The sequence below is a fragment of the Micropterus dolomieu genome, linkage group LG10 (assembly GCF_021292245.1).
Source record: "Micropterus dolomieu isolate WLL.071019.BEF.003 ecotype Adirondacks linkage group LG10, ASM2129224v1, whole genome shotgun sequence".
NCBI classification, from domain to species: Eukaryota; Metazoa; Chordata; class Actinopteri; order Centrarchiformes; family Centrarchidae; genus Micropterus; species Micropterus dolomieu.
This window is the reverse complement of record NC_060159.1, coordinates 28476133-28491288: the sequence shown is the minus strand read 5'-3', so window position 1 is coordinate 28491288 and position 15156 is coordinate 28476133. Positions and strand designations below refer to the sequence as shown.

Below are 15156 nucleotides of genomic sequence, written 5' to 3'. Positions count from 1 at the left end.
TCTTTCAGCACATTCAGCTCTCTGAAAGTGAATGGAAATGTGAACTGTATGTCCTGGTTGGCTTTGTCTTCAGCCCAGTCCAGAGTGAACTTCTGTGTTAAGACTGTTTTCCCAATGCCAGCCACTCCCTTTGTCATCACTGTTCTGATTGGTTCATCTCTTCCAGGTGAGGCTTTAAAGATGTCTTCTTGTCTGATGGTTGTTTCTGGTCTGTCTGGTTTCCTGGATGCTGTTTCAATCTGTCTGACCTCATGTTCATCATTGACCTCTGCAGTCCCTCCCTCTGTGATGTAGAGCTCTGTGTAGATCTGGTTCAGAAGGGTTGGGTTTCCAGCTTTAGCAATCCCCTCAAACACACACTGGAACTTCTTCTTCAGGTTAGACTTGAAATTACGTTGGCATAATAGAGCAATAGCCTCTGAAAAAACACCAGATTAAAACCAATAAGTGAATAATACAGCACATCTGATGAAGGTAAACATTTGGTATTTGAAAATCCTCTTACTCCTCTGTAGACTCTCAGACAGCTTCTTCTGCTTCATTGTCCTCAGGAAGTCCAGTGTCATCTTCAGAAATGCTTCTCTGCTGCTCCTCTTCTGTTCTTCATCCCCACTTTGACCCTCTAAGAATTGTGGGTAATCTAGACCCAGAATCTCCTTGATCCTTTTCAGCTCGTTTTTCACAAAACTGACAATTTTCTTTTCAAGCAGCTGGAAAAGAGTCAAATATAAACTTACAATTCAGTTAAACTTTGCTGAACACAACAAGTTATCTGCCACAGACTGGAGGGCTATATATCTAGGACCGAGCTTGGATATACAGTACATGTACTGTGATATCATAACATAATCAGTTTCAGTTTAAAAACTTACGAAACTTTGTGTCTATGTGTCATTTGGTTTTTGTGCATTGACGTGGCTAAATGGCTTGGTTGTGTCTCCTATAACGCAGCTCTCATGCCACATTTCTCCAAAATGTATGGAATGATTGTGGCAGATATATCATGTACAGACCTGCAAAAAAGCTATGCACTAAACCCAACAGGAAGTCTACCATTCCGTGGCGTCAAAGATCAACGGTTGGCTATAAAACAGATATTTATTATAACTTTAGTGTACATGCTCCGATCTGTACCAAACTTTACATAGTCAATAACAGTCCCGCCCTGAACACATCTACATGATATGAAATATTCACTCAACATCATAGCGCTACCCACTGGTGACAGGAAGTAAGTTGTTTCTAACAAAACGTGGCCACCTCACACCTCGATGCGCTTGTAGCAGAAATCAGTTCTTATCTACAAATGATGAAGCGAAACTGTTAATCCCTTTTAGACTTACTTTAGTGAGTGAACAAAGGCCAAAAAAACATAGGTATAGCGTGTGCTAAACAAGAGTTACAGCTTCCGGCCACACAACTGACGTCATCACCTCACGTACTCCCCTTTACTAGAGCCTCCTGGGTAATGAAGTCCCCTTTTTAATGTAACTCCAAATGAAATTAAATGAAATGCAGTTCTCCTTTTAACTACATATTTAACAGATTAACAGTTTTATGAATATAAATGTTAACTTATTAATCCTTACAAATAATATGTTCTCTTAAATAAATTCTCAACAGCGCTACATGTTATAATTAAAGAATATGACAGTAGTTTGATATCTTGTCATTATGCAGCTATAATTTTTATTGGTAAGCCTACAGCCTACTCTTTATTTCTCTCATAAATACAGAAACGGGAGGTGTGGGGGGGGGCACATTAAACTAGAAATAAAATATATAATTAAATCAGCGTTGGGCAGGCCCTCACACGTGTAGCGTGTCGGGGTGTGAGGTGGCCGCGTTGCATATTCTGGAGGCCGTGATTTTGCTACGTGGTTCGGATGCTGCATGAAGATGTCATGGGTTGGCCCAGTGAAGGCAGGGAGCTGAGGTGTGGACCCAAATGCTGACCAAAAGGAGAAGAGGTTTACATGAAGCACAGGGCAAAGACCAAAGATGAAGTAATCCAACAAGCAAAAGAATCCAGAGCATGGGCAGAGTAATCCAAAGAACAAGGGACAGAACAGGCAAGAATACTCAACATACGACACAAGGACTGAAGACAACTGAGAACAATATATACACTGGTAAACAAGCAAGGAGGGAAGCACAGCTGAAACACATCAGATAATCAACCACAGGGACAAAGCTAGACAAGGACACCAGGTACAGAGGATTACCAAAATAAAACAGGAAGTAAAGTTCACAGGAACACACAAGGACAGATCTAGCAAAGTAAAACACAAAACATGGAAAGACAGCAAAATCAGGGCACGGACAGAGACGGGACCAAACAGCAGACAAGACTACACTAAAACATGGAAATATAAGACTAAGGACTAGGACACAGACCATAATGATAAAACACAGAAGTACACAGATCAGGAAAACACTAAACATGAGCTAAAGCACGGGACTAAGAACTAACAAAACAAGACTACACAGAGAAACACAGAACCAAAAACGGACTTAAACAGGAAAGACATGAACACAAAACCACACTCCTAACAGAAGGTGTTATACATCACTTCCTATGTCCCCTTTGTGTCGCTACATGGCACTTGCCGCTATGACTATAAATGAATATTGGCATGTAGATGTGTTTGGGGCAGGACAGTTATCAAGCATGTAAAGTTTTGTGCAGATGCAGCATGTACATTGAAGTTACAACAACTTCCTGTGTCATGGCAAAGCATCAAACTTTGACGCCACGGACACGCCCATTGACGAAAACTCACAGATAGCACAACTTTTCATCTTCAATGCCTTTAGAAAGCACAGCAGAAATTTGAAGTCGATCCAACTAAATCCCTAGGAGGAGTTTGTTAAAGTACGGAGTGTGTAAATCATCCAAAAATGACCATAAAATTAATGGCTGACTTCCTGTTGTGTTTGGAGCATCGCTCCAAGAGGCTTTTTGGTACATTTGGACATGATACATGTGCCACAGAAATTTCATATATGTAGGTGAAACGTGCGGCGGGAGCTGCTTCGTTAAAGGTCACTTCCTGTTGCCAGCAGGTGGCGTTATGACTGTGGGTGAATGCATGTACATGTACTCAGGGCGGGACTCTCATCCTACATGTACAGTTTGGTGCAGATGTGAGCATGTACACTGAAGTTAAAACAACTTCCTGTGTCATGGCGAAGAGTTGCTCTTTGACGTAAAATTCAAAATGGCCGACTTCCTGTTGAGTTTGTTCTTGAGGCTTTTTAGTGTATTAATATGATACATGTCCCCAGAAAATTTCATGCATGTAGGTTGAACGTGGCTGAGGGGCTAATTTTTTCCAATTTTGTAGGTGGTGCTAGCGAGTCATTTTACAACGCCCATGCACGAAACCCATGAAATACTTCTGACATGTGTGCAAAGTTTTGTGGGTTTTCGAGTATGTTTAGGCCCCCAATATTGGGATTTTTGGTATCGACAATACTAGCCTGGGTATTACTTAGTATTGGATCGTACAGGAATTAAGTGGTATCGCACATCACTATTAGATATGTATTATTATGTACTTATTACTGGTTGTCGAGGTGGTGTCCAGCAAACGATGTGGGCTTTGTAGATCATTGGCAGACTTTCTGGGGAAGACCTGGTCTGATTCGGAGAGACGGCATCCATCCCACTTGGGAAGGAGCAGCTCTCATTTCTAGAAATCTGGCCAAGTTTATTAGTGGACCAAATCCATGACAACCCAGAGTTGAGACCAGGAGGCAGAGTCGCAGTCTAACACACTTCTCTGCCCTTCTATTTCAGCAGTTACCCACCCAAAACCCTACGCAGAGTCGCAGCTATCAAGGAATTTACATTTCTTCAAATTTTAATAATCTCTTCCAAGTCAAACGTACTTGCTTCCTCCAAATTAAATAACAAAATTAATAACAACCTGGAAAGATTGACCTAGCTATGATTTAAAGCCTAATGACATAAACAGCTGAACAACCCACACACCAGAAATTAACAGAATTGTCACCATTCTTATTGTGTCCAGACACGCCCGGACTCACACCAGTACCAGCTTCAGAACAGAGAGACAGTTTAGTGAATCTCAGCAGGGACAATTTATTCGTTTTAACTTCACCCTTGTGATTTGTGTGCGTGGGTGAATACGGTGACAATCTGCTTATGTTTCTTCACCTGTAGGGGAAGTTAATTTTTTTTTATGTAGTTTGCAGTTTCTGTTTGTTGAATCACTGCTGCATCTTGAGATGTGCTAGCTTGAATAGCGAGTAAAAGATATTATAGGTCATGTCAGTAACAAAGGTTATCTGAATACCAGGTGTAACATTCTTTATGAATGGGGAGCTGTTTCACCAGATCTGTTTGTAAGATAGAAGATATTTGGATGACTTTTGTGCAAAGACATTTTTGGAATAATTTTTTCATTGTTCCAACCCAAACCATTATATTCCTGAGGTCCTCTTCCTCGTACTCATTTCCACACCCAAACACAGGTATCCTTCTGTCTTTGCATCTGTTTTAAACTTCTGCTTGAAAATCAGGAACAAACTGAGACCTGGTAGTTTATCATTTAAATTGTGGCTGTTGGAGGTAGCCGGAGTGGCTGTGCTTGTACCATAAATATGAAGTCCAGGTCTATTTGATGCTGCTGGGACGATTGACCACAGGGGACATCTGAGTTATTCTGATGAAGTCTGTGGAGAAAACACAAAAACAACAATCATTATCTCACCAAGTGTTGCCACTTGCTTATACAATAAATCCTAACTGAAAAAGATATCAATGGATGTACTCAGAGATAAACTAAATATTCTATGAAATGTTGGACCTATTTTATTTTTCGCACTTTCATACCTCTGCTCAAAACAGGTGTATAAAAATGATCTGTTTTAAATACTCACGTTTGATCAACAGATTGTCCAGTTAAAGGGAACAACATAGATTGCTCACTCTTCATTGACACAGATCTGGGACCAGCAGAATCTGGTCTGTGCCGCTGCTTTGGGCTTTAACAAAACACAAAAAAGGATTTGAGTGTGAATAATGATGGTGGCACTGGAGATCATAGTTACCATCTCCCCCATGTACAAACCACCTTTTATCAACTGACTGGGTCCTTACTCAACAAAGTCATGAGATAACAAATATTTTGGTAACACTTCCTATGAAGGTCATCGCTATAATGACTTATGCATTGATTTATAACACGATATAATGCTTCCATTACCATTACGTTATCAGTTAACATTTAGGTAATCGATTTTGACATTTGTTAATCAATTTAGAATCTTCCCCATCTGCATTTTAATGCATCTAAGAAGAATCGGTAACACTTTCTATGAAGGTAATCACTATAATGACATATGCATATTTATAACACGATATAATGCGTCCATAAGACATTATAACTATTGTAAATTGTGAAAGTGTATTTATAATGAGGCAGAGTCGATGATTATAATGTCCTATGAAACCTTCTTGGCGCACATTGTTATAAACTGGTATCACTATTAGTTATAAAACATTAAATCAAAAGGTCAGTATGTTATGATCTTTGCCATAGCACCTAATGCATGTTTGTAAGTGATTATAACAACTGTTATAATGTCTTATGGAAGCATTGTATCGTGTTATGAATGTATGCATAAGTCATTGTCATGCACAAACCTGGCAAATAGCACATATTTGTTGTTAATTGTCAATTTATATATTTATGTACAGTATATCCTCTTCCATTGCCAATGCACATGCAGATATGTCATGTTCTTTCTCTGCAAATAGTTGTATTATTTTTTTCTATTCTATTATCGTTCTTATATATCTTGCATCTGTTTATTCCAAATTTTAAATATTTCTATTTATTTAAGACTGTATGTTTGTCTACTTGTAACACCTTATCACCAAGCAAATTCCTCGTATGTGTAAAAACTACTTGGCAACAAAGCTCTTTCTGATTCTGGTTATAGGGATGACCTTCATAGAAAGTGTTACCAATATTTATATTCAAATAACAAAATTTCACTTTAAGATTGATAACATTTTAGTTTTCGGGAAAGCAATGCCTTGGTTTGAGTATTCGATTCTTACAATTGATTGGCTGAGTGGCGTCGGCCTTTGTAAACAGTATTTCGATTCATCTTCACGGACACACAGCTGAGGTGAGGAGGCTCTGGTCTCTGCTGAGGGATCCTGATAGAGAGACAAAACGGATCAATTTACCAGATTTATTTATTTATGTCAACATCCTTTATTCGGAGGTCAAATTAAAGGTGAGTTCACCGGAAATGTCAATAATAATAATCTTTTGTTACACAGTGAGAACACAGTTCTGAGACCAGAAAAACAACCAAAAGGGTTGTTTGTTCAGTACGTCATTGTGACCAACATTAAAGTTTGTTGTCGCATCGACCTCTAGTGGTTGTACAGCGGCAGCAGTAGAGGCGGTCGAGTGACGTATTATAAATAGCGAGGAAGTCCACGTAAGGAGGTGGATGGATGGGTTAAACAAAGGACTTTTACACAGGAGAACGACATTTGAGTTTAATGACTTTTATGACTTTTGTCACTTTGGTCACATGACTTTTTTAACATACTTACTTTAACACACACCACCTAACCAAACTGTGAAAGTTTCACATTAGCCACATGTTTAATATCATTTGACTTACGTCACATGAGTTACATAACGTAGTTAGGAGTGTGGCGCTCCTGGTTCTCTCTCCTCATCAGGACACCTGTGGCTTCCTCCTCACCTGATCACCTCTCCTGTCTTAAACCCCATATTTCCTACCAGCCTTTGCCAGATCGTCTGTTCATCCAAGTGGTAACCCTCGCTAGTTTTTTGCCTAGTCTGCTTTTTGAATCTCTCGTTTTGATCTTTGTGTGACTTTACATGTTTTTTGTCCTGCTTCTATACCCACTTCAGTTCTGGAGTTGTTTTTTGGACCAGCCTCTCGCCTGTCTGCCCGCACTCAGCCCCAGTCTCACAGAGGATTTCAAAGCAACATTCCTTCCTGTTCAATAAAACCTCTGTACCTGTTTCCAACTGTGCCTCTGTGTCTGCTCCTGAATCCTAGGCAGCCCAGCCTAACAGTACAAGTATATAATTTACATTAAACTTCCCTCTGTCTTCCCTGTATTAAAATACCCCTCTGCTTCCTGCTGATAAATTCTGAGACTTGCTTTGAACTACAACCAGGGGCCTATGTTTTCGTTATCTGGCTTAACTAACCCTAACAATCGCAGTCATGATAAGCGGTACCAGGGAATTTGCAGGGAGACAGAAAATCACACAGTGTGAATGTCTAAATGAACAGGCGTAGTCTATAATAATGGGTTGATAAAAAGTGTTCTTATGAGCTGTATGAAAATATCAGCCTTATTCTTTCCACGTTAAAAGACACAGGTCATTCCCCCTCACTTTAAAAAACTTGTCGTCAGTTCAAAAATTTTATTATTTTATTTAACACACATTAACTTCATAAAGCAATGAAACGAAAACTCCATTCATGCCATAAAATGTGCTCTAATAATGTTTGAAAGACTGAATCTCAACATTTAAGCTACTGAAAACTCACTGTCCCACGTTTTGCGCCCATATCGCAAAAGGTGGGCGGAACATGACAACAGTCTCTGTAGTAGGCCAAAGAAAGCTATATTAACTTAAATAGATAGCCTACGTTCATATTAAAATTTAGTATTTCAATATCCCTACCAAACTGCTCATAATATTCAGCCTCACATAAGAAAAATAAAACCTATTTATTTTAACAGCTGCGTCAGTGTCTGAAATGGACTGGGAGCACATAAAAAAATATTCAAAGCAGTAAGTAGGCTTATCGTACTGTAAAAACCTGTAGGCAACAATAGCCTAAGGCTTTTAATCAGTCTCTGTAGGATGATATTTCATTTTCGAGTTTCTCCACATCATCGCTGCAAACATAAAGCAGTCTATTGGCTAAAACAGCCTGTGGGATTTCCTACAGATGTTGATGTCATTTTCCAAGAGAGCTGATTGGTCAGTAGGCGGCGTTTTCACAGAGTTGATCTCTTGTCTGGAACATAACCTGCTCCGGAGCAGGTTAGCCGTTCAGTAAAAGTTACCATGGAGATCTGTGAACCACCTTTGTGGTACTGAAAACCCAGAGTTAACCCCGAAGTTCCCCTTCGAGGGAACTCGAACTGCGTCGGTTACGACACTATGGCGTTCCCATAGTGTCGTAACCGACGCAGTGTCTCGTTCCCTTTCTAGGGGAACCAGGGTTACATACGTAACCCGAGACGTTACCTGGATAAGCTCAAATCCTGCTTCGTGGTAAAGGCCTCTGTACTTCTTCAACCTTTGTAGGCAAATAGGGAAAAGTTTACCATTGTATTTGGAAGAAAACTAGTTTCATGATATAATGTTATATATGGCACTGCACACAATGCATTCTGGTTGTTGTAGGACTTTATGCTTTAGCGCGATAGTGAGTTCTTCAGCCTTATTCTCAGTTGTCTCTGGCATTAGGACACCAATTTCAAAAATAATTGCAGCTTTATCCTACATAGGTTACCCAGTTTTGTGAAATGCTTGTGAACAGTGGTTGTTACTGTTCTTCAGGAAGAATCTCTAAAATGCCAACATTTCATAGCAACGTTATAACGACTCACTGTGGAGAAGGTTGCCCTTTAAAAGCAAGAGGAAGCTCCTTGGACATGTGACTCTTGATGGACACACAGCTGGGTCCAGGTCCAGGTCCAGGTCCAGAGAAGTTTGGTCTCTGCAGCTCTGGGCTTCAACACAACACACACAGAGCTTTGAGAGTGAATAATGATGGTGGAGTGATTTGAGTCCTGGACAGTTAGAGATCCTCATCTCACCTCTGAGCTTTGGTCTGGCTGTCATGTTCCCCACACAGAGTGCTTTTAGAGGGAGGGACTCCCTCCTCTCTGTCCTCACACTGATTCATAGCAGAGCCCACACCTTCACACAAACACAACAACATGCTGAGAGAGCTGCACTCATTCATTACAACAAGCTTTACATCTCCAAGCTGTCCAACCAGTTCTGACACTCTGCATATTTCATTAATCTGCACTGAATCAAACTGCTGTTGATTCTACATGTAAGCACTAACAATAACACATTGTTAAATTATTGTCCTTTAACTCAGGTAGAGATTATTGACAATATTTGCACCTCAAAGCAGCCAAAATTAAACAGCCAATCAGCATCAAGAAGCATTTCTCCTGTCCAGTTAAACAGTGATCCAGCACAATGTGATCAAAGTGATCCTGATTATCAGACATTTACAGATTCCTCTGGTCGGATTCTCACCTGCTGAACTCACTTCAGGTCGACTTACAGACACTTTGCACCTTCATGTGTGGAGGAAACACTGGGAGACAAGAAGCAGCTCATTTCTTCCTCGTCAGTCCTGGTGTCTGTGTGCATCTGATCTGAGGACGCCGTCACATCCTCATAACTTCAGAGTCTAAAAAACATCAGAGTGACGTCAAAACTGGTCTAACCTGTGGTAGGTTCCAGCCCATCAGAAGTATTTCCTCTTACCGGTCTTGAAAACATCAGAGCAAAACAGCTTGTTCAGAGCTTTAGTGTCACAAGTGAAGACGGCAACTTGTTACTTAGGGGTTTAATTTAATAAAATATTAAAGGAATTTATAATCACCATTTCTCCTCACAAAATAAATGATCAGAACACTCAATATCTGTCAACCACATCATACTTAAACATGTTTTTGGACATGTACACACGTTTTTTTCATTACATTTATTGAACTAAATATTTAAACATGACAGTGATTAAGTATTTATATTCAATATTTCATGTCATGACTAGTTGCAATACTAAATGTAAACCAGCAGATGTCAGCATTTAGCCGGTATCAAACACCCAATTCAAAGAATTAATTTCATTTGGTACAGCTGCTTCAGAAAGCTTAATTTCTTTATTTAGTTGTTTCTACTTTTCCTACAATATGAAGCAAGATAAAAACACAAGATGACATTAAATACAGAATTTAACCCTAATTGGTTTAAAAAAGACATTGTGCTAAAGCAATGTACAACACCACCCGAGAATAGACCAGAACAGAATAAAATACAAAAAAACACCATGAAAATTTTATACAGTCTCATGTTGAATCAACACAGAAGATGGTCAAAAAGAAAGTGGAAAGACAAACATAAGAGTGATGACAGTTTCTTGATGCATCTGTTGTGGTTTCAATGCAAATGAAAACATTTCAGAAACAGAGCGTCTGTTATATAACATATATAACAAAGTTGTTTGTGTTGTAGAAGCTTTACTTTAAGCTTGGACCTAGATGATACCAGAAGGTCTGTGGCTGGATTAAATACAACAACCTTTTGTTTAATCTCTTTTTTTTTATCACACTTGTTCTGTAGTCTGACAACAGAAACAGAGAAATATGTAAATGAAAACAACTACAAAGTAAACTTGGCTGTATTAAAACCCAGTGAAGATGATCACAGACTGACTCTCTCCCACTCTAAGTAACTACAAACATGAAAAACTAGTTTTGCTGTGTATATGTGAAAACAAAGTCAGAAACAAATAAAATGTGTCATTATAAATCAATTCGAAATCAATTGCCAATTAATACAATTAACAGCTGTGTATTTCTTCATCCAGGAGAATTCTTCCTACAGCTCACACAGAGATACTGGCCTTAAATCCAAAACCAAAACCAAAACCAAAGCCAGGATAAAGAGGTTCAGTGAATGTGGTGTTGAAGGTGTGGAGGTGGATCAGTGTGTCAGAGGAGACTCTGTAGAAGGACAGAGCGCCAGCAGGATAGTCCACAAACACTGCTACTTTCTTAGAGCAATAGTTGGAGGAGGAGGAGGAGGAGGAGGGCAGGTGGGAGATGGGTGTCACTGTTTTATTGTGACAAACAGAGTAATGTTTCTTTGAGCAGTACAGACTCCAGGACTGATCATTCCATCCAAGCCTGCAATCACCGTCCTTTCCTCTTCTACCAATTCGTCTGTAAGTCACTGCAATAACAACCTCTCCATCCCATTCAACCTCCCAGTAACAGCTATCAGTCAGACCATTTCTACACAGCAGCTGCCAGCAGTAGTCGAATCTCTCTGGATGATCAGGATATGGCTGCTTCTCTCTCACCAGCGTCACCTTCCTGTTGTTGTCAGACAGTTTGAGGTTTCTGTGTGCTGTGTTTGTGTCCAGTGTGAGTTTACAGAAATCTGATGGAGAGAAAAAGACACCAGATGTAACACTCCTGATGTGTTCATTATTTGTTTAATATTGACACATTGACACTGCATCGCTACAGCAGTATTGTATGGACATATTTTGTCAGATTGATTTTTAATATAGTGTGACAAACATCAAATGTGTATTTAGATATAAATTTAGTCTGTGTTATTCTTTTCCAGTGTGATATCATAGGATAGCGTATAAATAGCACACCACTTTTAAGTAAATTTTGCATGCCATGTCAAAGCATTTTAAGATTTTCATGAGTGATTTAACTTGCTATAGACCTTAGCAACACAATGGATGCTAGCACATCAGCTGTGTAGGGTTAACCGGTCGACATGCATACAATCACTTATGTTATGTTAGTTAGCTACTTACACTTTAACGTAGCTAATGTTAGTAGCATAGCTAATGTTAGTAGCATAGCTAACGCGAAGTAGCTAACAATAATAACATCACCCCAAAAATCAATCTTGTCTTTTTATTGAATTTTTATTTACTTACTATCTATCAGATCTTTCATGGTTATTTATATCCCCCAATTGTGTTTTCCCCTTTGACAGTTGGCCTAACTTAAGATATCGGCATTTTATTCATACGCCTTTAGGCTTCAGGCTTCTTTTCACATGATCCAAACTGAATCCATACTTACACCTCCTCACGGTAGGTTCCAGCATCTTTTCACCACAATAATCCACCCTGGAGGCAGAAACACAATCAGACCCGAATATTCTCTTTATATGTGGGGAAAGCTAAACATTTAATAACCTTTATTCTGAATGATTTTCCAGCTAACATGAAGTCTAACTGATGTTCAACTGGTGTTGACCAGATGTTTAGTAGAACAGAAGAACACTGTGTGAACTTTTGTTATCTGTCCATACCTGAGAGTGTCCAGTCTCCAGTGTGGATCCTCCAGTCCATCAGACAGCAGCTTCACTCCTGAGTCTCCTGGATGATTGTAGCTCAGGTCCAGCTCTCTCAGATGGGAGGGGTTGGAGCTCAGAGCTGAAGCCAGAGAAGTACAGCCTTCCTCACTGACCCTACAACCTGACAGCCTGCAAACACACACAAACACATGCACACACACATAACCTTTATTTACTTGTGTCAAACACGACTCCAATGATGCCAAGGAACTCACTGCTTTTCTTTGCCATAGATTTTATGGCTTTGCTTTGGTGGACTGCAAAGCTCTGTACGCTTTAAAGGTGCTAAAGAAGTTGCATATTTTCTCATCCACCCAGATCAACCCTGTCTTCTAATAATTATATTTATTTAAAATTGAATTGCAACAGCAACACATAATACTGCCTGGATTGCATTTTCTATTGAGATGTTGTTAATTAACAGCTCAGGAAAGTTGCAGAATATTTACACTGAACTAATCAGTCAAATGCCAAATCATTGCAGCAAAATGTCTTTCCTCATGCAACAAACTAATAACCAGTGGAAACTCAGAATAATTTAGAAAATAAATTATTGTTGTTTGTATAAACTTACTTTAATATTATCTTATTGTTATTGTTTGTTATCAATGTAATGTATTTTCTTTTGTTTATTATGTATATATACATATATAATTTTTATTGTTAAGATGTGACCTTTGGCAACACTGTTTACCTAAACATTTATATCAATCATACAAAAGTGCTTCTGTTGGCTACACAGGTCTGTGTGGGGTGGTGGCGTCAGTGATCCTTAGCGGTTGAATTTGTGACTTGAGCTTCAGAAAGGCTTGGTAAAATGTAGCTTGTGTGGACACTACCGCACTACTGAAAATCTACAGTATCTCACAAAAGTTAGTACGCCCCTCACATTTTTGTGAATATTTGATTGTATCTTTTCCTGTTACAACACTGAAGAAATGACACTTTGCTACAATTTAAGGTAGTGAGTGTACAACTTGTATAACAGTGTAAATTTACTGTCCCCTAAAAATAACACATCACACAGCCATTAATGTCTAAACCACTGGCAACAAAAGTGAAAATGTCCAAATTGGGCCCAATTAGCCATTTTCCCTCCCTGGTGTCATGTGACTCATTAGTGTTACAAGGTCTCAGGTGTAAATTTGGTGTTATCGCTCTGTGTGATGTGTTATTTTGACAGCAAATTTACACTGTTATACAAGCTATACACTCACTACTTACTACTACTAAATGTGAGGGGTGTACTCACTTTTGTGAGATACTGTATTTGATTCACTGAACAGCGAAAAAAGTGGTCACCAAGAAAATAGCTGAATCCTGACCTGAGAGTTTCTAGTTTACAGTGTGGACTCTCCAGTCCAACACAGAGCAACTTCAGTCCTGAATCCTGCAGGTCGTTGTTACTCAGGTCCAGCTCTCTCAGACTAGAGGACTGGGAGCTGAGAATTGAAGAAAGAGCTTCAAAGCTTCTCTCTGAGAGGTTACAGAAACTCAGCCTGAGGAAGAATCAACCATAAACAAATGACTTAATTACATTATATTTCCATTTCTCCAGTGTATCATATCAAATGTATTTGATGGTTGGTAAATTTTAAGGGGTTGCATTTATATATCACATTTATCCAAAGTGCTTTACAGTTTGTGCTACCATGCAATGCACTGGCCGAACCATCAGGTTCTCACTCTGACATATGAACTGGATAAGTCAGGGATCAAATCACCAACATTACAGTCAAGAAACAACTAGCTCTAACTGCTGAACCACTATTCATCAACCTACACAGATTTCTTGGAGGCTTTGACCACTGGCAGCAGCCTCAGAAGAGCCTCCTCTGAAGCAGAGTATTTCTTCAGGTCAAACACGTCCAGATCTTTTTCTGATGACAGTAAGATGTAGACCAGAGCTGACCACTGAGCAGGAGAGAGTTCATCTGTGGAGAGACTTCCTGAACTCAGGGACTGTTGGATCTCCTCCACTAGAGAACGATCATTCAGTTCATTCAGACAGTGGAACAGATTGATGCTTCTCTCTGGAGACAGATTCTCACTGATCTTCTTCTTGATGTACTCAACTGTTTTCTGGTAGGTCTTTGAGCTACTTCCTGTCTGTGTCAGCACACCTCGCAGGAGAGTCTGATTGGTCTGCAGTGAGAGACCCAGGAGGAAGCGGAGGAACAAGTCCAGGTGTCCATTTGGACTCTGTAAGGCCTCGTCCACAGCACTCTGGTGGAGAAGTTTAAGTTTAGGTTTGTCTCTGAAGACTTTAGACTGCTGGGAGGTTATTTGTTCTTCTGCCAGCAGATTGACACCAGAGTTGATGAAGGTCAGATGGACATGAAGAGCAGCCAGAAACTCCTGAACACTCAGATGGACGAAGCAGAACACCTTGTCCTGGTACAGTCCACTCTCCTCTTTAAAGATCTGTGTGAACACTCCTGAGTACACTGAGGCTGCTCTGATATCGATGCCACACTCTGTCAGGTCTGTTTCATAGAAGATCAGGTTGCCTTTCTGCAGCTGCTCAAAAGCCAGTTTTCCCAGAGACTCAATCATCTTCCTGCTCTTTGGACTCCAGTGCGGATCTGTCTCAGCTCCTCCATCATACTTGACATTTTTCAGTTTGGACTGAACCACCAGGAAGTGGATGTACATCTCAGTCAGGGTCTTGGGCAGCTCTCCTCCCTCTCTGGTCTTCAACACCTCCTCCAGAACTGTAGCAGTGATCCAGCAGAAGACTGGGATGTGGCACATGATGTGGAGGCTTTGTGATGTCTTGATGTGGGAGATGATTCTGCTGGCCTGCTCCTCATCTCTGAACCTCTTCCTGAAGTACTCCTCCTTCTGTGGGTCAGTGAACCCTCTGACCTCTGTCACCATGTCAACACACTCAGGAGGGATCTGATTGGCTGCTGCAGGTCGTGTGGTTATCCAGAGGCGAGCAGAGGGAAGCAGGTTCCCCCTGATGAGG

General features: G+C 40.1%; 2 protein-coding genes across 2 annotated transcripts in view; both read right to left on the bottom strand.

Annotated features, from left to right (window-relative positions):
- LOC123978276 (E3 ubiquitin-protein ligase TRIM50-like) overlaps positions 1-9443 on the bottom strand; it is a 13705-nt gene extending 4262 nt beyond the window's left edge. The window contains exons 1-5 of the mRNA XM_046061446.1: positions 9355-9443; positions 8660-8782; positions 6095-6196; positions 4623-4701; positions 506-710 (exon numbers count right to left, since the gene is read on the bottom strand). Coding sequence (XP_045917402.1) covers positions 506-710; positions 4623-4701; positions 6095-6196; positions 8660-8782; positions 9355-9443 — 598 coding nt within the window. The remainder of the gene's footprint in view (positions 1-505; positions 711-4622; positions 4702-6094; positions 6197-8659; positions 8783-9354) is intronic.
- Positions 9444-9925: 482 nt separating this feature from the next.
- Positions 9926-15156, bottom strand: part of LOC123977321 (protein NLRC3-like) — a 25732-nt gene continuing 20501 nt past the window's right edge. Inside the window, exons 7-11 of the mRNA XM_046059909.1 lie at positions 13969-15053; positions 13511-13684; positions 12141-12314; positions 11909-11955; positions 9926-11240 (exon numbers count right to left, since the gene is read on the bottom strand). Coding sequence (XP_045915865.1) covers positions 10684-11240; positions 11909-11955; positions 12141-12314; positions 13511-13684; positions 13969-15053 — 2037 coding nt within the window. The 3' untranslated portion in view covers positions 9926-10683. The remainder of the gene's footprint in view (positions 11241-11908; positions 11956-12140; positions 12315-13510; positions 13685-13968; positions 15054-15156) is intronic.